Genomic DNA, 19606 nt, shown 5'->3' with positions numbered 1-19606 from the left:
TATGTCGACTCTACACTGCCTGCTATTTCCTCCGGATGGATTAGTGAGACAGCATTTTCACATCACAATTTAACCAGATGTTAAATTTTGAGATTTTCAAAAGATCCACAAGATTTTTTTGTGGCTAAACATCAAATAATATGACCTGGAGAGGTTGTCGCCCTAAGCGAAAGGGGTCCCCAATGACCACAATGAAGGAAAAAATATATGGATGCTGGAGGCATAAAAAGATAAAACACCAACTGACAATTTTTGTTGGAGTGTATGGTCCGGGGGCCGGAAACATAATTATAATAATATGTACACTGCAAATCGACCACAATTTAGCCCTAAAATGGATTGTATTTTAAAATAACTATCAATTTACACCTTGATCACGTGTCTTTAAAATGTTTTATTCATGTGAATAGTTTTCCTAAATTAAACAAACTCAAAGGCTCAAAGTGCAGCAGTGTATAGATATGGACAGACTACCCCTGAAGTGTAGCTATACAGAACAACCACCCTGTCACTAAATTACCCCATGACATCGATAGAAAACAAACAAGAAAATGTATAATTTTGCTCAATAAAAACACAATAAAACCTAGATCTCAGGGCACAGAAGGGACTGTTCTGCCAAACAATTATGAATCTGAACAATTATGAATTTGAGCCTATATGGTTCACCTGCCCAGCGGCAGTGGGGAGAAAGATGGGGGGGTACAGACAACACAAATCCATTGCGGTCAGCTCACATATGACCCCTGCCTGGCCAGGCATCAGCAGGCTATTGTCCGCAGACCGGGGCAGGCTGCAGACAATAGTTGTCAGACCGATTAGAACAGTTAGGTGTTGGTCATGCAGAAACAGCCCAAGAATAACACACATTTTTCATGCTTTGGTTGTTGCTCTGGGCAGTGGGCACAGTCAGTCTGCAAGTATACACAGCTGATGCTTTTACATAAACCCCTGAACTCAACAATAGCAACACTGCCTCTGTCCTCGCAACAACAAAAAAATGTAATCAACCTCAGGCGCTAAGCAGCTAGCAATACGTCTCAGACATTTGACAAATCAAGGATTCGTACCATAGAAGCATCAACAACCGTATGAGTATCTCTGTCTGAATGACAGACAGCACCTGGCTCTTGTAAGACAGATAAACACAAACTTCAAAAGAAAGCCACAAATGGACATGTGACAAACTGCCGCAACTGGGTAGGTGACAACATAGAGGTCACAGAGGGGAAGGGGCAGGACTCACCATGGACAGATTACAATGGCAACAACATCAAGTGACGAAGAGAGGACAAAGAGAAGACACGTTCCACTCAGTCACTCTGATCTCAGAATTCAGCATGGAATAGTGTTAAGACAAACCAAGATCACGGTTAACATCATACTGAAGATGACCTGGAATCAAAAGTTCCTTTTCAGGACAATAATTCAGATATGAGGATTTCTAATGTCAGCGAAAAGTCAAATTTGTTTGAAAGAAAAATGTGACCATTTTCATATATAGTATTTCTAAGTATCCTTAACTCTTCTACCATACAAACCTGCTCTCTGGGGACATCAGGCTTACATTGAATATTGTGCTATTAGACTAAATGATGAATAGATAACATCCCCATGACTAGGTTCAATCCCTACATAATACATTTCAACAGTATATCCATTAATATGTATGCATTGATTACTGATGCTGCAGAGAGTGTGCACCGGAAAATTTGCGTCCCAAATGGCACCCTATTCCCTATGAAGTGCACTACTTTTAACCTGGGCATATTGGAAATAGGGTGCCATTTGGGACGTATCCAAACACCTACCCATAACTAAATATGAGTCTTCAGGAGGAGCTGAGCTGACAAGACGACAGTCGGTCACGATTTGACTTTGTCCACAGCATCACCCTCCACTGATCTCTGAAATAATTTACTTTTAATTCCTAGACCAAGCATTTTGTTGGTAATATGATACTTTTTTTTAATAGGTTGTGGTGATTCATCTCATTCTTGCTGAGCTACTGAGCTGTTAAAAGAAAGGAACTTCCACTGCGATTAAAAAAAAGAAAGACACTCCAGCTTTTTCCCATCGGCCTCAGTTCAATCCACAAAAGCCTAATTCTTTCAGCGACTCAACTTCCCCCCTCAGATGGGAAACTCTCTGACTGCTTCAAAGGGACCTCTACTTCTGAGGAGAGATTGAGGTCATGAGCTCTTATGATAAAGTAATGAAAGAACATCGGTCTGACAAATCAATATGGTTGTTGACAACACCTTCAAATGAATTAATCAACATTTCCTGTCTCTCCAGTTGGGATACTTTCTATCAACCCACAGTGTAATAGCATGGTATAACAACAAGGTGCTAGAGACTTTGATGTGATTTCTTATTTGAAAGTGTTTCAAGAAAGTTGAATCTATATAGCTATACTGCAAGGACAAACTACTAGACCAACCACAACCAGTTTGCTCAGTCTGTGAAACTAGTGGTCTTCACATTGGATAATCTATGGTTATTCATAGATAAGATTAGAGAAGCTAAAATATTAAATGACACTGAATTTGACATGGATGGGTTAAGAAGCTCTACCCATCTTGACAGTCTTGTCCAAAGCACTAAAGCAATAAGCACATCTTCCAGAAATAGGTTTCTTTGGTGGGAAACAGCTCAGCTAATGAAATATAGATAGCGGACACGACTTCTTAAACGCCTGCTTAGCTATAAAAAGAGGCATCTACAAGGAATTGCAACATATTGAAAGTATCTGAACTAAACCGTGCTTGGACCAGTTGAAGGATAGGGAAATGTATGGGAGAGGGGGTCTAAATCACTACCAAGCATTGACACTAGCATCCACTTCAAGCAGCTTGAAGGTCCCCCTTTCTCCTGTTCAGTTACAATGACAGGCAGTAGGCCTATATCAGTTTGTTTAATTGCAAACCATAGTCTACTGTCTCAGGACAGCCTATTTAATAATAATAATAATAATATAAAATGGTGAAATGATTCCTGCTGAGAAACTGATTTGAAACAGGATAAATGAAATGTGTCAAAAGTCCTGTGAACCCAAAACAAACATTGTTGAAATTAGAAAATGTCCTTTGGCCATTCATGAGGCCTCTTGGGACATAACAACAAGAAGAAGTACAATGTCAACAATGGGTGCGTGCAAATGACAGTAGCCAAAACAAGCTTGTCGACCATCTCGCATTCACAAATGCACTATATATTATAGGCCTATTTTTCTCGCATGGAATGATTTGATTGATTTTGATTTTTTTTTTTAAATAGTTCTACTAACCATTGGTGTCTGACAATTGACCGTTTGATAATTGAAAAGATCTAGTTGGGATCTTCCAAAGTTACATAAAGTTAACGGGCAGGGATAGAAGTTTGAACTAAGCTGACGCCTCATCATAGCCTAATTGCTATTGGACATCGTAACGGAATAATGCAACTGCTATTGATCGGATATATTGCCTATCGTTAAATTAGATTGATTTACAGATTTAACCTACAGATGGCCCATCAGAGGAGGGTGCTGCACTTCAGTATCCTTTGTTTCCTATTCTGCAATGAAGTAGCCACAAGACCAGAGCATGCGGCGACTACATTGTATTCATTCGTGCGTAGACTGTTATAGCTGAATAAATGCGACGGTTACATAATAACATATCCTCATCACTGAGAGGGGCACAAATAATAACAACATCCAACTGTAGCAGCCTATCATACTCGCCATCACAAACTTTCCCCTCAAAACTCGAACCTTGACGAATCTCTACGAATAACTCACCAAGTGCTCCCTGGTCCGGAATGGATTTAGCAAGTCCTTCCCAGAGATTGCCGAGAAAAAGAAAGAGAAAAAGAAGACGTGATATGTGCGGTGGTGGCATTCTCACTGCGACATCACCAATTCCACTTAGGTGGCCATTCATCCATATTGCTTTTGAGGTTGGCATTGACTGCTCCCTTTTCACGCTGCCTCGGATGCCTACTCCTTGCTCGGCTCGCGCTCCGGAGTGGCTTCACAATTCCATTGTCCTACGTGGGAGGGGACGCTTGCTCTGCTTAGTGGGTGGTCGTGATCGCCCCCTAATGGTACCAAAGTAGAGTGTGTTCACAGATGGGCCCCTATGAAGGTCTATGGGCCCTTATAAGTCCATCTCGAACCCTATTAGGAGGACGGTGTAATTGCAAATGTAAGAACACAGTGTTCCATATCACTTAAATGTAGGCTATCTGTTTGCATGCACAAATAGCCGCTATTCATTTGCAGTTGTTTTGAAATACATATAAAATGTCAATGAAACAAGAAAAACAAGCATGTGTAAGTATTGTACTTTTCTAGCCATATCTGGGTATTTATTTATTGTTCTTTTTAATTATAAACACATGATTGCCGGGTCTGAGTGTTATTGTCACTAGGGTCTCCCCTCTACAACAACAGGAAGCTGGCTCAGCCTTCAGTGAGTCCCCAACACAATGGTTGCTTAGAGAGCAGGCCAATGCCATCACACTAACAAGGATATCCCCTCTGTGAACATTGGAATGCCAGTTTGGCTTCAAAAGGACACAAAGTGTTTTAATCGCAATTATATGATTATTTTAATACAAAATGCAACAGCTACAAGTTACCCTTTAAAAAAAAAACATCTTCAGGGTGCATCTTTTAGAAAATGTGCAGTTATAGGGAGTCAAACAAGAAGCCCAGAGCAACATTTACAAACCACGTGAAACAGTTTAACACTCGGAAAACGTGTGGGCGTCTGTGTCAAACCAAATAAATACATACAACACCAGGGTTTCCAGGGTGATACAGCAGTTGTTTATGCTTGCTTGTCCTCTGTGTTTGTGGGCATCTCAGCGTATTCTGACTGTCCAGCCCCAGCTAGGTGTTCTGCATCGTCGTCATCATCACACGGGGGACGGTTGCGATTAAAGAACCCCACCTGAAGCATAAACACAAAACATTTACATTTCCACGTATTGTTTCCCGATTCCGGCTTCATTCGTGTGTCATCGAGGACATTCTCCTTTATGTCCCCTCTAAATTGTCTCCGTTTAAAACAAGAGTTACGGGTTTAAAGAAAACATAGAATTAAAAAAGACCGAGTGATCAATACTTAGATGATAGCTGAGAGCAGCACATTCTAAATGCTACCCAGTTATAGGGCCCAATCTTGCGCCACCTGCTGTTTTAACGATGTCAGTACATTTACCTTCCAGAAGATCAGAGCGAGTAGAGCAAGGAGGAAGAGGCCAGAGACCACAGCCACAACAATCCACCACACCGGCACTTCCTTCTCTCCATCAGGAGCCCTCCACACCACACTGGTCTGGGTCTACACACATACACACATGGTCAACTGGCTCCAATTAAATCTGTCCAATGACTACTGAAGAAATGGTTACTTTGTGAGATACGGTTGTGTATGTGCCTCAAGTCAGTCGTTTATGTCATTAGTAAATAAGTGTTGTCTACACACTAGTGGAAACACTAGTTTTTATTTATTTTTTACCTCAGCCCGTCCACTTTGCAGCTCTTCAGGCTGGATCTTGGAGGGCATATCTATAACCTCAAAGCGTGCTGTAGAGTGGAGAACATAATTCTCATAGGGCCTCTAGGGGAAACAGAACGAGGGTTCCATAATCATTACGGAATAATGTCAACGAAGTGAGATCTTACAAAACGCTATCTCAAAATTATGCAGAGCTGTCTTGGAGCGCTTTTCCTTTACACCTATGAATGCAGATATAGTGAAAGATTGTGTGGAAAATATGTCACTGTGATTCTCTCTTTCCCTATCTCTCCCTCCCACTTCTTGCCTCCCTCCCTCTCACCTCCAGGAAGGTCTGTACCCAGAGTCGAGACATCACCTTCACCACAGCGCTCCAGCCTCTCTCCAGACCTGTGGCCTCACACACAAACCTCAGACAGGTATCTCCACTGGTGCAGTTCTGTAGAGAAATAGAGAGAGGAACAGACCTAACTGAGTCAACCTGTTTCCCCCATTACACATCAATGGAATGTCCCCATCCACATGAGATGTAATATTTTGTTGTTTAGCCCCCTCTTGTGGCACATATAGAATATTGCAAGTTGTCCCTGAAATTGCAGCAAAAAGGAACTAGCCTATCGTACAGTATCAAGTAAAGACAAGACAGTTTGATTGTATTGCTGTCAGAAGTACACTGATGCATGTCATTATGTTAATCGAGTGAGGCGACACTTGTTTACCACGTGAACGGTCTCTTTGCGCTGAGGCTCCTGCTGTGCCACCTCATTCTGTTTGACCTTATACACTTTACCAACAGTAGCATTCCCGGTCTTCACCAACTGCCAAAACAAAAGAGTGTACTCCAATTTCATATGACCAAAACATCATCAAAAGAACAATAGAAAATCTGGTTTTGCTTCTATTTAAGGCAAATATAAAATAAAATAGTGATTTCCTTTTAAATGAAACATAATTCATGGAAAAACAACAGTTTTCCCGCTATAGAAAGATTTGCTGTCTGGCACACTGCAGGGCCACATCATGCTACCTCTCTCACCTGATATGGGTCGATGTCAGGGGAGTCAGTGTGGCAGGTGAGGAAATCCTCAGAAGGATTGGCGAACACGTAGAGCAGGACGTCTCCATGGTGATGGGTAGGGAACTCTACCTGCACCCTGGCGTTGACCGTGCTCGGACCCAGGTTTCTCAACTGAGTGTTTCAACAACAACAACAAAAATACATGCTTTCAGATTTCGCTCACTAAGTTGGATCTCATTGTCTTTGCTTATATATGACATAACATATACAAGACATACTCTATAAGGGCCTTATGGACTCTTCAAATAGATGTTACGCATTTTGACCTAAAACTGCACCAACCTCAGAGAGACAAATGTCTTAAATGCTCTGTTTCTTTTCCGAGTGAACCATAAAAAGGTTACCTCATAGACGTGTTCCACTAGCGGGCCAACCTCCTCTAGGTCAGCAGGATGCTCCTTCTGTTCCCACTTGGCAATGGGCAGGACACACTCAGGTGGAGAGGAGCCCCTGTCCAAAAAACAACAGGCGACAAGGGTGGACCAAACGCTGAGGACAACACTGATAACACTAGCCTGGTCCGAGTGATAATTAGTAACTACGTGTCCTGGGAAAGCCAATAACTACAAGGATAAGAGGAAACCATGGTGTTACTGTACTGTATTACGCTCTTATTAGGACAACGTCTTCCAATTGGCAAACATCACTCATCCCTTTTGGATATTAGATATTCAGTCTGCTACTTGTCTGGATTGGCAGCTCTGAATTGTCACACAGAAAGTGTGTCTCGGGAGTCAGGAGGAGTGCTCATTTCCATGGTAGCACAAAACAGCACAGTTTATGGCACTGATGATAATTGGAGGATAATTAGAGGACAATGAAGGAAGGCCCACCCACCCCCGCATCTCCAGAGCTGCCTCAGCGCTGACATCAATCCTCAGATGGGCCACGTTACTGTCAGGGTTCTGGCTGTTCTTGCTAGAGAGTAATAAAGGAAGGAAGAAGCTGAATGAATGTTGACCATTTCCCTTGTGTCATTAGAAAAGCCATGAACCTTCAGCTGACACCTTGAATGTCTAAAATACAGACAACTTGATTTAACAAGCATGTAAACCATGTGTATCTCAAAGACCCTAAATATGCCTTACATTGCGCTGATCACTCTACACTAAACATGAACTTTAGTGATCTTGAATTTCCCCATTAAAACAAAGCCGTAGTAGCATCGAAGGCATTAAAACCACAAGACGGGATGAAAGTGTTGTTCTTGCCTTTTGATCTGTAATGTGAATGACACGTGACTCTCCACCTCCTCCAGGTTCCCCACGCTGAAGAACAGACCGGCCAGGAGCTACGACAGACAGAGAGAAGAACATACTGTACTGTATCATTCAGACTGACAGAGCTGTTGTAAACACAGTCACATGTCATCCACATTCGTTGACAGTGAAGATCCAGAACGGCACTATTACTCTATGTGTAATTCCATGCCAACCCAGTGTGTCTGGCCAGAGTTTGGAAGGTTGGGAGTTCGATCCCCCGGCCAAGTTATACTACAGACTGTAAAAAAGGTACCCAATGAGTCTCTGCTTGGCACTCAGACAGCATTAAGGAGATTAAGGTGATAGATTAGTGTCCTGTCCATCAAGCTGCCTCATGCTACAGAAACAGGAGATAGGCTCCTGCTCCAATGAGCTGTTCTGACTCATGCAAGGCACTTGTGAGGGTATTTACTTATACTATATTTAATAACATGGTGGTTACCTTCTGGCCCTGCTTCATAGGGTTCCCCAGCTCACAGACCATCACCACCGTCTGGTTCTCCTTCTTCTGAGCACAAATCAACTTGCTGAAGCCCTGGGAGAGATGGCACACTCAGACATGAGGCTCTGGTCAAAAGTAGTGCACAATATAGGGAGTAGGGTGCCATTTCAGACGCAGACAGTGTGTTTTACGTAGGGCCGGTAGGCTATGCTGACCAAATAACCTAACCAGCAAAACTCTGGGCTCCTAGTTTTTCCTGCAGGTGTGGGACAGTTGATGCCACTCTGTTAACAATTCCCTTTTATTATGAACAGAAGAGTCACAGTCACCTTTCTGTCAGTCATCATACTCTGGTAGTGTGTGTTGGCTGGTGGGCGTATCTCCAGCTCGGTCTCGTAGGCCCCCTCTCCGCTGTTCTCTGCTGTGATGACCAGCAGGGCAGGGTGGTCATCCCCTATCAGAAGACGGTCAGTACCTCTGAGGATGGGTCAAAGGGTTGTATTAGTAGACCGGAATAACATGCTCTAACTAAACCCTATTTTCTCTGCACACTGATCCCACGAGACCTTACTTGGTCAAAATCCTGAACATGTAGAATGACCAAGAAAACAGATGACACTACTGAGTGATGAGGAACTCAGGGGAGTTTGACACTCACGCTTCAGCAGTCAGCCTCAGGTCAGGGACACAGATGTTGTCCTCTCCGCAGTCCAGAATGATCCTGGTCTGCACAACACACAGACACATACACACATTTTTATACGCTAATTCATAGGTTTCGACTGTGTAATTACCACTTATAAATGTTATTCCTTTGCAAATGAAATTGTTTTAATACATTTAGAATGTAATGCGTGATGTCACCTGTGCGACCACAGCTCTCTGGCCATGCAGCATGGCCTCCTGGGAGTTGGACAGGCTGTAGTTCAAGGAGATGAAGATGGGGCTGAGCTTGTCCTTGAACTCGGACTCATGCTGGAAAGAGAGACAGGACGCAGTACTGACATTGATGCATTCAACCCTCAATTCAGTTGAAATTCAGTAAAGATCTACTGCAGTTTAGTGGATCACGTAGTGTTAAGACAATATAAATCGATCCCCCTTTCAGGTTTGTCTGTTGCCACTGACAATGGCAGTGTTCACAACCTTTTTGTGAGGTTACTAATGGTATTGTGATTGGAGCCTGTTGTAGTGTCACTTCATTGAATGGCCACTTGGGGGCATCAGACTGATAAGAACACTGCTGCACCATTATGGTTTTATTTCAGGTTTTGAGCACTGACCATTGTAAACCAAAATACAGGTCTATAAATTGGCTAAACTGGCACAAGCAACCCACCCGTAGGTAAGCGGTTTGGTTCCTGCAGACCACTCCCACATCTCTCTGAATGGTTAGCTGAAAATACTCTTGGGGCAGATTGGTCTGCAGCAATAGGGTCCTCCTGGCCATTGTCTGTTTCATCTTGTCCAGCTGAAGCTCTGCATCTAGAACTACAAGAGTGGATTTAGTGTCTTGAACAAACAGAACACTCAAACTCAAGGAGAATGTGTATGTTTTCACAGGAATAAATTACTTCAGTATGCGTCTCCTACCTATCTCCTCTGGAATGCGGTGGCCAGACACACTAATGCACATCATGACTGTGAAGCTGTAAGGAGAGAGACAGACCGCATCAGTCATAATGCCATTCCGTAATTTACAATAACAAATTCACACATCATCACGGGAAAGATCAGTCTAACACAACCAGGAACTGTCCAGACATGTCACACATCTTAATAAAATGTTTGGCACTTAGGATACTACAGCAATTCTACATAGTGCCAACACGTGCATGTTTGCCGTGCCCACCAACATTTGTCCATCATAAATGTTCTTCCCAGTTGGGTGCTGCAGCACCCCCTGAAAATTGTAATAAAAAATAATATTGATTTAAAAGAAAATTTGTCACAAAAGTATTGCACTGGACCTTTTAATAGTGCTGTATTAGCGGACTGAAATAATGTTTGTAGTGCAGGCAAAATGTTTTTTCAGCACCCCCACCACCCCTTGAAAATACAAAAATATCAAATATACATCATAATTAACACAGCACCCGCACCCCCAAACAACATCCCACGGCTATGGATAATGCCCACACTAATGACATGATACTCTGGTATGAGAAGAATCTTTACCAGGCCACAGGCTCGTTGGTGGTGGGGCGCTGACACTCCTTCACATCTGGGTTCAGGAAGTCAGGGTAGAGGGAGAGTTGGGTCTTGGCCATCACCACGGCTTGAGCCCTGGTACCACCCCACGCAAACAGAGAATAGACGGTGTGGGTACATTGTGAATGCAAATGTTAATCTTGCTCCAGATAACAGTAACAAATAAACTGTTTGTTTGTCTCACACTACTGTACCTGTACACAGCAATCTTATTGACTCCCCATGCACCAACAATTAGATCTGTGAGGCAACAAAGATTGACAAAAACAAGTTGCAAGCTCTTATTTTTCTAGTCTTGAAACATAAGAAATATAAAGTCATGAAACAGCTTTGGAAAAAAATGACATGATTGATACCCTTTCATGAGAAAGTGCTATCAAAAAAATAGTCCATGGGATTGATTGCCCTTTGTTAACAGCCAGGACCTCTGCTTCCATATCACAGTGACTCCTAAGAAACTTAAAGTAGGAAACAAAACTATTTTCAGGGAAAGAGGTCAGCTGAAAAAAAAAGTTGAACTGTAACAGGCTCACTGGGGGAACAAGAGACAAAGAGCGCCATGAGTGTCTTTGAAAGCCAGAGGTGTTGCACATCAAAAAGCATTGCTGTGTTGAGAGTAGTTCACTAGTCTCCAAGGGACACTAAATGTATCTCCATTTTAGTGCTCTCCCCCGACAAATGTTGGCCACTCTACTGGATGAGTGACCTTTCTGTTTCTCTCTCGTGTGTCCGAGAAACTTTGCCTTCGTCTCCAGGGGGACTTGAGACAAACAACATGTCAGAGGACGTTTTTACTGGGACTGAAAGGACTTTGTTAAGTAGTGGCAATTTGTCCTTGGGTAGTAGTCAACTACAATGAAAAAGACAACAGAAATCTTTGCTGCTGCTGTTGTTGAACTGCGCCAGAGGCTGATTGTGGAGTTGTAAGGGTAGAGAGTGACCTCCACGTGATCTTACAGGTTGACATCTCCAAGTGGTCTTGGCAGGGTTGACACTGTGGCTTAACAAGAGAGGTAGGGACATTGTTGGGAATTGTTGGTCGGGGTAAGGTTTGTTGTTCTTCTCAAATCTTGATGAGATTATTATTTCATGTTTTTTTGGGCTGGAATCAAATACTTCAAGTCAAAACACAACACCCGATATAATCAAATCCACATCGATTCTAAATCAAGGTAAACAAGCCTACAGTTTCCAAAGAGTTTTGTTTTCAGACTAACCTGGGTAGCCATTTGAATCAATGTCAGTGGCCCCTCTCAGGGTGAAGCCAAACTGTGCTGGAGAGCCTGGGGACCGGAAGGGACTCTCGATGACCTGGGAATACTGTGGAGACAGTCCATCACTCGTCCCCATGTAGACAAAAACCCTCCCTTCAACGCCCGAGGATGGGGCTCCCACAGCAACATCTGAGAGAGACAGAAGCAATTTATAGTGATGAGTAATCCACGGAGGGAGTGCATTGAAACACTGCTATGACAAAAGCATTCCCCACCATTAGAAAATGTAGCATTTCAAGAGGGAATCATGAACTCAAAGATTAATCTCCTTTCGGTAACAAAGTGAAGAAGAGGATATTTTCACATTTAATATCATTCCTTGTTTAAGTTCTCCATAAAATCAGATAATACTGATTCTGCTGCCCCTGAGGCAGTTACTATATTAGAAGGGAAGATACGTATATTGTAAGTCAAATGATTGTATATCAGAGCCGCACCGTTAAAACCGTCCTTGTCTAGGTCACCGAGGGAGGCGATGGTGCTGCCAAAGCGTCCGTACAACTGGGAACCTGTCAGCTTCTGGTCTGGCTTGGAGTGGAAGGTGGAGCGCTCTCTCTGCAGGTACACACTCACCTGGGAAAGGATTACACACATCCATTGTCTCGGAGCTGGGTATAAAAAAATGGTTAATAAAAGTTGAATGGAGACTGCACACTATGCTCCCATGTGCTAGACTGCACACTATGCTCCCATGTGCTAGACTGCACACTATGCTCCCATGTGCTAGACTGCACACTATGCTCCCATGTGCTAGACTGCACACTATGCTCCAATGTGCTAGACTGCACACTATGCTCCCATGTGCTAGACTGCACACTATGCTCCCATGTGCTAGACTGCACACTATGCTCCAATGTGCTAGACTGCACACTATGATCCCATGTGCTAGACTGCACACTATGCTCCCATGTGCTAGACTGCACACTATGCTCCAATGTGCTAGACTGCACACTATGTTCCCATGTGCTAGACTGCACACTATGCTCCCATGTGCTAGACTGCACACTACGCTCCCATGTGCTAGACTGCACACTATGCTCCCATGTGCTAGACTGCACACTATGCTCCCATGTGCTAGACTGCACACTATGCTCCCATGTGCTAGACTGCACACTATGCTCCCATGTTCTAGACTGCACACTATGTTCCCATGTGCTAGACTGCACACTATGTTCCCATGTGCTAGACTGCACACTATGCTCCCATGTGCTAGACTGCACACTATGCTCCCATTTGCTAGACTGCACACTATGTTCCCATGTGCTAGACTGCACACTATGCTCCCATGTGCTAGACTGCACACTATGCTCCCATTTGCTAGACTGCACACTATGTTCCCATGTGCTAGACTGCACACTATGCTCCCATGTGCTAGACTGCACACTATGTTCCCATGTGCTAGACTGCACACTATGCTCCCATGTGCTAGACTGCACACTATGCTCCCATGTGCTAGACTGCACACTATGCTCCCATTTGCTAGAACACACAGGACTCATCAGGTTTTCACTCACCTGGCCCACCTCCTGCAACTGCTGGCCCGACACACGCTCCATGAAGAGGGGCGCCCCGATTAGGATGTCGTCTAATCTGTAGTGGACAGAGGACAGAGCAAGAATGGCTGGACATTTGAGCTCTCTTTCATGGTTCCTTGAGACACCAAGCCGACAACCAGTGGCTTAGATGTTATCAGGTGGTTAATTCATGTTGAATACTTCCATGATCAAGGACTAAAAAAAAGCAAGTATGAGAGTTCTGACATACCCATCCTTGTTAATATCAGTCACTGCAACGCTGTGGCCGAAGTAAGAGGCCACCTGCAAGATGAAAGTTGGACTTACGTTGCTCATGACTCAGATATCAACACAAAGGCATATCTTTACAGACACTTCTTCATCACTCTCCTGTAAACAAGTCAATCAAAATCAAATGTGATGGAAATGATGGAAAGGCAGTCTCACCTGAGAGCCTAAGAATGTGCGTTTAACTCCCAAAAAGTCAGGTGTGTTTCCATTATAGATTTTGACCTGGATACAAAGCCACAACATTAGCTTAGATCACTCTCTAATAAATGAATCTGAAAAGTAAATGATCAGAACGCCATCGAGAGCCCTTACTGAGCCTGCTGTGTTGCGATCATTAGGCACTCCAACCACATAATCTGAAACAGAAAAGAAATACTTGTTCTGGATTTAAAACACAGTAAAACAGACTTAATGAATTCATTATTGAGAAATGTTTCAACCTTTTGTATCTTACTGACAAATGTTTGAAGGTTTTGTACAGCTGTCACCATCACTACCAGGCACATAAAACGTAGGAAGTGTTATTCTCTAGTCTGGGCACCGCTCTATGGGCCTATGTGCTAATATTCCATTCCTTGCCATTCTTTTTCATGCAAAACATGAATAAATGTTTGGCATGACAATAAATCGGAATGATAGTACAAACTGGGACCGGGCTAGTAATCATCTGGTTGTGTGGACACTTTTGACGGGAACTTTCTCACCTGGTATTGAGTCTCCAGTGAACTCGCCAGTGGCCACAGAATACCCTGTTGGCGAAACCTTTTGGGTTTATTGAACTGAGAAGAATGTCACTGAATATCTTTGTACTGAATATTTTAGGCCAGTGGTTCTCAAACCTCTCTTCGGGGTAGAACACCTGATACAACTAATCATCAAGCACTTAATTAGGTGAATTTGGTTTGCTAGTTCAGGGTTGCAACAGAATTGTGAAACATCTTGGCCTCTCTGAGAAGAGACTTGAAAACCATTGCATTAGACCACAAGTCTTGCGTGTCACCCTCTTACCATGGTACTGATCGTATCCACCAGTCTCAGGGGAATGGGTTTGTCCTGCCACATAAGGTTTGGCATTCTGGCTCTTGGCACTGTCGACGATGTCAGGCAGTCCTGCACTGATGATCTGACCTGCAACAGAAAGGTTAAACACCGCAACCATCATTTGGAGAAGACACTTTAGTAATGTTTATACATATTTATTTCATAATATTTTCAGTAACATTAGTAAAATTAAGCAGGCAGGTTGCTTCCCACTTTAACAATGTTCTGACATGTTGTTGCCCTAGGTCTGGCATTTGCGAGACTATTTGACAATATGATAATTAATCATGCTCAGTCATTATCAACCTTCCTGGAGACGTTCCAACAACAGGGCTATTAGTGGATACATATATCCTAGGAGTGTTGAACAATGCAATAATGGCAGCCACCGTAATTACGGAAGCCACCAGCCTAAGAACCATGTATGGTGACATTTTATATTTCTTGTTCTTAGTATTTTAGTGTTTGTCCACCCCATTTTTGTTCAATGCTCCAGCAGCGGAAGCAACCAACTCCCCATCCCCCAGCAGCCTCAGAAAGTGTGGCATCCAGCTCCAATGCCCCAGCAGCAAATGTTATGCCCCAGCAATTTTATGCCCAGGCAGATTTACCTCAGGTGTAGCGTGAAATCTAGTTTAACCAGGCTAATAATGGCACCAGATGGCACATGTTACCTTGAAAATAGTAGCCTCCAGGAGCACCGATGAGGAGCCTTCCCTCCTACAATAGTACAGCAAGAAACAAATCAAATTATTGTTATAGACGGTATCATAACACTGTTGGTGTAATTACTACCTTACAGTATCATAAACTATGTGGATCTAACTTATCTACTCTGCTACTGTACATTGCTGTGTAGTATATAACATTATATGAGTCAAAAAGAAAAAGTTTGATGAGAAATGTTTGGAGGGCGGGCACCTTTGTTATGTCTGAGCTAAATCCCACTTCACAGTATCGTCTGTCGGTAGCTGAGAATCAAGATTAGGGTCAAAGATGAAAACATGCAGAGTAGAAAGAAAGATCAGCAGGCAAACGTTTGAACATGAAGTCAACTGCTATTTTAAGAAGGAATACCCGAGGTGTTTTGTGGCATAGCAGTGAGAATGATACTCAATTACCAAAAGAGTTCTGACAAGATGCTTGTTTTGCTGTGTTTACACAGGCAGCCCAATTCTGTTGTTTTGCCCAATCTGATTGGTCAAAATAACATTTAGTGGCAAAAGATCAAAATTGGATTGCATGTATAAATGCAGCCTTTAAGTTTTGAGTGGACAACAGAGGAACCTGTTACTTTACTGTACAGGTACTACTGGCATGACTAATATCTCTTACTGTACTTCAGGGCTTTGTAATTTTTCTCAGTCATGACGTCTCTGCAGGGGGAGAAGTTGACTGTTTCCCCCGTCAGTGTATTCAACACTAGGCAGGTCCCCACTGGAGTGTTCTGGGCCTCGTCACGTTCCTCCACGTCTATTACGTTCCAGTGGAACAGGGGGGCACAGGCCTGGCGCAGGGGGAGGGAGAGAGAGAGAGAGAAGGTAGGAGAGAAAGAGAAAGAGGGGGAGAAGGAACGTGATATAGAGAAGGGTAACACAAAGTGATGAAGAGAATGACCGCGAGAGAAAGAAAGTAAAATTAAGAAGGAGCAGAGGCATACACACATTGGTAGAAAGAGAGAGGGGATCGGTGGTTGGGAGAGGAAGGAAAATACATTGAGGCAGGGAGAGGGGTTCTGTAAAAGATTTAGAGGATCGATATCTGATGCATTCTATACTGCACAGTGACTGTATACAGCAGCCTTCAGACTCACAGCAAAATGAGTGACTGGTTTATGAGAATTCAAAGAGTGAGAGAGTGGTAACAGCATTGTGCCACAATGGCTGGAAAAACTCACCACAATGTAGTTTCCGGAGGATCGCACAGTAGCACCAAACCACTGGTGAGACTTTGAAGAGCTTATCACTAAGTTCTGGTGAGGATAAACCTCATCACCTGTAGTTACATCAGACAGCTCAGTTTGTCAACCTTTTTTGTAATTGAGCCCAGAATAAATAAATATCTTCTTTACTTACTTACTGATCTACAGTATGATAATATGTTCACAGCTTTAGAAAACATTGAGAAATGCATGAATAGGACTTATGATAAGTAAAGGTTTACCTTTTGTGTCAAAGGTCATGGTAGTACAGGCCCCTCCTGTCTGTGCCCAGGGACAGAGATACACAGCCCCCGCCTCAGTGACTCTTGGCTGACTGGTGTTGGCTCTAGGGGCCCCAACCACAACACTGATGCTGTGGGACAGAAAATACTATGGTTCAAATATTCTCTTTGGGATTTCAGACAAGAATCTAATGAAAAGCCATTCAAACTCCACATACCTTGCCCAAATTAATATGAGAGTAATACCAGCATATACAGTTCATGACCCAAAGTATGTGGACACCTGCTGGTCAAACATCTCATTCCAAAACCATGGGCATTAAGACGGAGTTGTTCTCCCCTTTGCTGCTGTAACAGCCTCCACTCTTCTGGGAAGGCTTTCCAGTAGATGCTGGATCATTGCTGCGGGGACTTGCTCCCATTCATCCACAAGAACATTAGTGAGGTTGGGCACTGATGTTGGGTGATTAGGCCGGGCTTGCAGTCGGCGTTCCAATTCATCAGAAAAGCAATCGATGGGGTTGAGGTCAGGGCTCTGTGCAGGAGAGTCAAGTTCTTCAACACCAATTTCAAGTTACCATTTCTGTATGGACCTCGCTTTGTCAATTTGTGTTGTTGTTGTTGACATTTTTACATTTAACCTTTATTTAACTAGTCAAGTCAGTTAAGAACAAATTCTTAATTACAATGACGGCCTACACCAGCCAAACCCGGACGACGCTGGGCCTCTCAATCACCGCCGGTTATGATACAGCCTGGATGTCAATAGGGGCATTGTCATGCTGAAACAGGAAAGGGCCTTCCTCAAACTTTTGCCACAAAGATGGATGCGCAGGATCGTCTAGAATGTCATTGTATGCTGTAGCGTTGAGATTTCCCTTCACTGGAACTAAGGGGCCTAACACGAACCATAAAAAACAGCCCCAGACCATTATTCCTCCACCACCAAACTTTACAGTTGGCACAATACATTGGGCAGGTAGCGTTCTCCTGGCATTCGCAAAAACTTATTAATCTGTCGGTCTGCAGATGGTGAAGCGTGATTCATCACTCCAAAGAACGCGTTTCCACTGCTCCAGAGTCCAATGGAGGCGAGCTTTACACCACTCCAGCCAACGTTTGACATTCCTCATGGTGATCGTAGGCTTGTGTGCGGCTGCTTGGCCATGGAAACCCATTTCATGAAGCTCCGAACAAAGACTTCTTGAGCTGATGTTGCTTCCAGAGGCAGTAGTGAGTGTTGCAACCGCGGACAAACAATTTTTGCGCGCTGCGCGCTTCAGCACTCGACTGTCCTGTTCTGTGAGTTCCTGTGGTCTAGCACTACGCGACAGGGCCGTTGTTGCTCCTAAATGTTTCCACTTCACAATAACAGCACTTACAGTTGACCAGAGCAGCTCTTGTAGGACGGAAGTTTGACAAACTGACTTGTTGGAAAGGTGGCATCCTATGACAGTGCCACGTTGAAAGTCACTGAGCTCTTCAGTAAGGCCATTTTACCTCCAATGTTTGTCTATGGAGATTGCATGGCTGTGTGCTCAATTTTATACACCTGTCAGCAACGGGTGTGGCTGAAATGGCCGAATCCACTAATTTGAAGGGGTGTCCACATACTTTTAACTATACAGTGTAGTTGAACAGATACCATAATAATGATGCAAAGCCTACTGAATGAAGCAAAGCCAAAACTTACCAAATAGTATATTGCAATACTCACGTTTTGTTGCTAAACTGATAGAAATCTGCAGAGAAGCCAAAGAAGCTTCCCTCGGGGCCAGAGAACTCAGTGAAGTTAACCAGGTTTAGATTTAAGGTGTCAGAGTAATGTGGGAGAGCAAATAGCAGGAGACCCATCATTTGTATTGATCTATGAATCTGGTGTTCCTCCATCTTTTTCATAGCTCTTCTATGTCTCCCTCACTGCAAATGAAACTGGAATCCAAATGTCTTCTTCCTATGTGAGTAATTCTTATCATCTTCAGTTGTTTTTCGCAAGTCAGGGAACTTACACAGTAATGCCGAGAGGGCTGTCATAGATAGGGCAGAGTTGTTGATGTGAGTTGAAGGATTTTTTTCTTGCTAAGCAAAATGTATTTGCGGCTCTCATTGCATTGTGTTGAGTGGAGTGTAACTAACTGTTTCCTGCAGATAGGACTTTGCAGAGAATATTTTGTGACATGAAGTGAAGGGATGTCAGTCTGTCAGAACAGAACTGCAGCTCTCAGACACATTGGCACATATATTTATAGTGTTATATTAACCCGTAAACAATGTCTCATAGTACATAAATGAACAAAATAAGTACACGATTCAAGAGTGTGCATTACCAAGGTATAAAACTATCGTGACGTGGATCCAAATACACATTTTTCTATTTTTTTTCACTGTTGGGAGAGAGAAAGAGAGAGACACAGACACACACAGACACAGATACAGACACACAGAAACACGCACAGGGCAGGGTTGATGGGTTTGAGAGATTATGGAGACACTGGTCAATTCCACCCAAGCCCTTCCTTCCTAGATGAGTCCTCCCCAGGGCATGACATTTCATGGAAACAGATGGAACATGTAAGTGGACCGGACACAAAATGACTCCTGTAGCGTCACACCCACTTTACACCCGCCCCCCCCCCTCCCATGTACACACCGTAGGACGACTCAGTTCGGTTTTCGGCTTTAATAAACTCTTGCACAGAGGACATGAAAAACATTACGTTCCGTTTCAATATAGTGAAAAACAAATGTAGAATTCATGATATAATAAAGAACATTTTACTGAGTCATACAGCCGTTATTTAAATATGTATAACAAGACAA

The 19606-nt window shown here is 43.3% G+C and overlaps 2 protein-coding genes across 3 annotated transcripts in view; both read right to left on the bottom strand.

Moving 5' to 3' along the window:
- The window catches only part of fam171a2a (family with sequence similarity 171 member A2a), a 70604-nt gene extending 66362 nt beyond the window's left edge, over positions 1-4242 (bottom strand). The window contains exon 1 of the mRNA XM_064988617.1: positions 3785-4242. Within this exon, the coding sequence (XP_064844689.1) occupies positions 3785-3950 (166 nt within the window). The 5' untranslated portion in view covers positions 3951-4242. The remainder of the gene's footprint in view (positions 1-3784) is intronic.
- Positions 4243-4323: 81 nt separating this feature from the next.
- On the bottom strand, positions 4324-18772 carry itga2b (integrin, alpha 2b). 2 transcript variants are annotated; one of them, XM_064988614.1, is made up of 31 exons: positions 18504-18772; positions 16787-16917; positions 16521-16618; positions 15959-16130; positions 15545-15594; positions 15298-15343; positions 14591-14710; positions 14287-14331; positions 13895-13938; positions 13739-13804; positions 13542-13594; positions 13292-13367; positions 12215-12350; positions 11721-11906; positions 10698-10743; positions 10471-10578; positions 9886-9941; positions 9632-9783; positions 9157-9267; positions 8951-9018; positions 8622-8769; positions 8293-8385; positions 7800-7879; positions 7426-7506; positions 6933-7038; positions 6547-6699; positions 6230-6328; positions 5833-5949; positions 5511-5612; positions 5211-5333; positions 4324-4940 (listed from the first exon to the last, which is right to left on the bottom strand). In XM_064988614.1, the coding sequence occupies exons 1-31, from the start codon at positions 18683-18685 to the stop codon at positions 4818-4820; spliced, it is 3171 nt and encodes a 1056-aa protein (XP_064844686.1). In that variant the 5' UTR covers positions 18686-18772; the 3' UTR covers positions 4324-4817. The 2 variants fall into 2 exon arrangements, with proteins under 2 accessions (XP_064844686.1, XP_064844687.1); XM_064988615.1 differs by lacking the exon at positions 14287-14331.
- Positions 18773-19606: the final 834 nt, after the last annotated feature.

Source organism: Oncorhynchus masou, chromosome 15 (assembly GCF_036934945.1).
Source record: "Oncorhynchus masou masou isolate Uvic2021 chromosome 15, UVic_Omas_1.1, whole genome shotgun sequence".
NCBI classification, from domain to species: Eukaryota; Metazoa; Chordata; class Actinopteri; order Salmoniformes; family Salmonidae; genus Oncorhynchus; species Oncorhynchus masou.
This window is presented reverse-complemented; position numbering and strand designations above follow the sequence as displayed.

Excerpts from the sequence above, each read along its gene's own strand:
- itga2b (XM_064988614.1), bottom strand. The coding sequence starts at position 18,685 with ATGAAAAAGATGGAGGAACACCAGATTCATAGATCAATACAAATGATG. Across the intron at positions 8,386-8,621 it reads GTATGATGACTGACAGAAAG|GGCTTCAGCAAGTTGATTTG; the intron begins GTGACTGTGACT and ends CATCTCTCCCAG. Across the intron at positions 5,950-6,229 it reads GCAAAGAGACCGTTCACGTG|AACTGCACCAGTGGAGATAC; the intron begins GTAAACAAGTGT and ends ATTTCTCTACAG.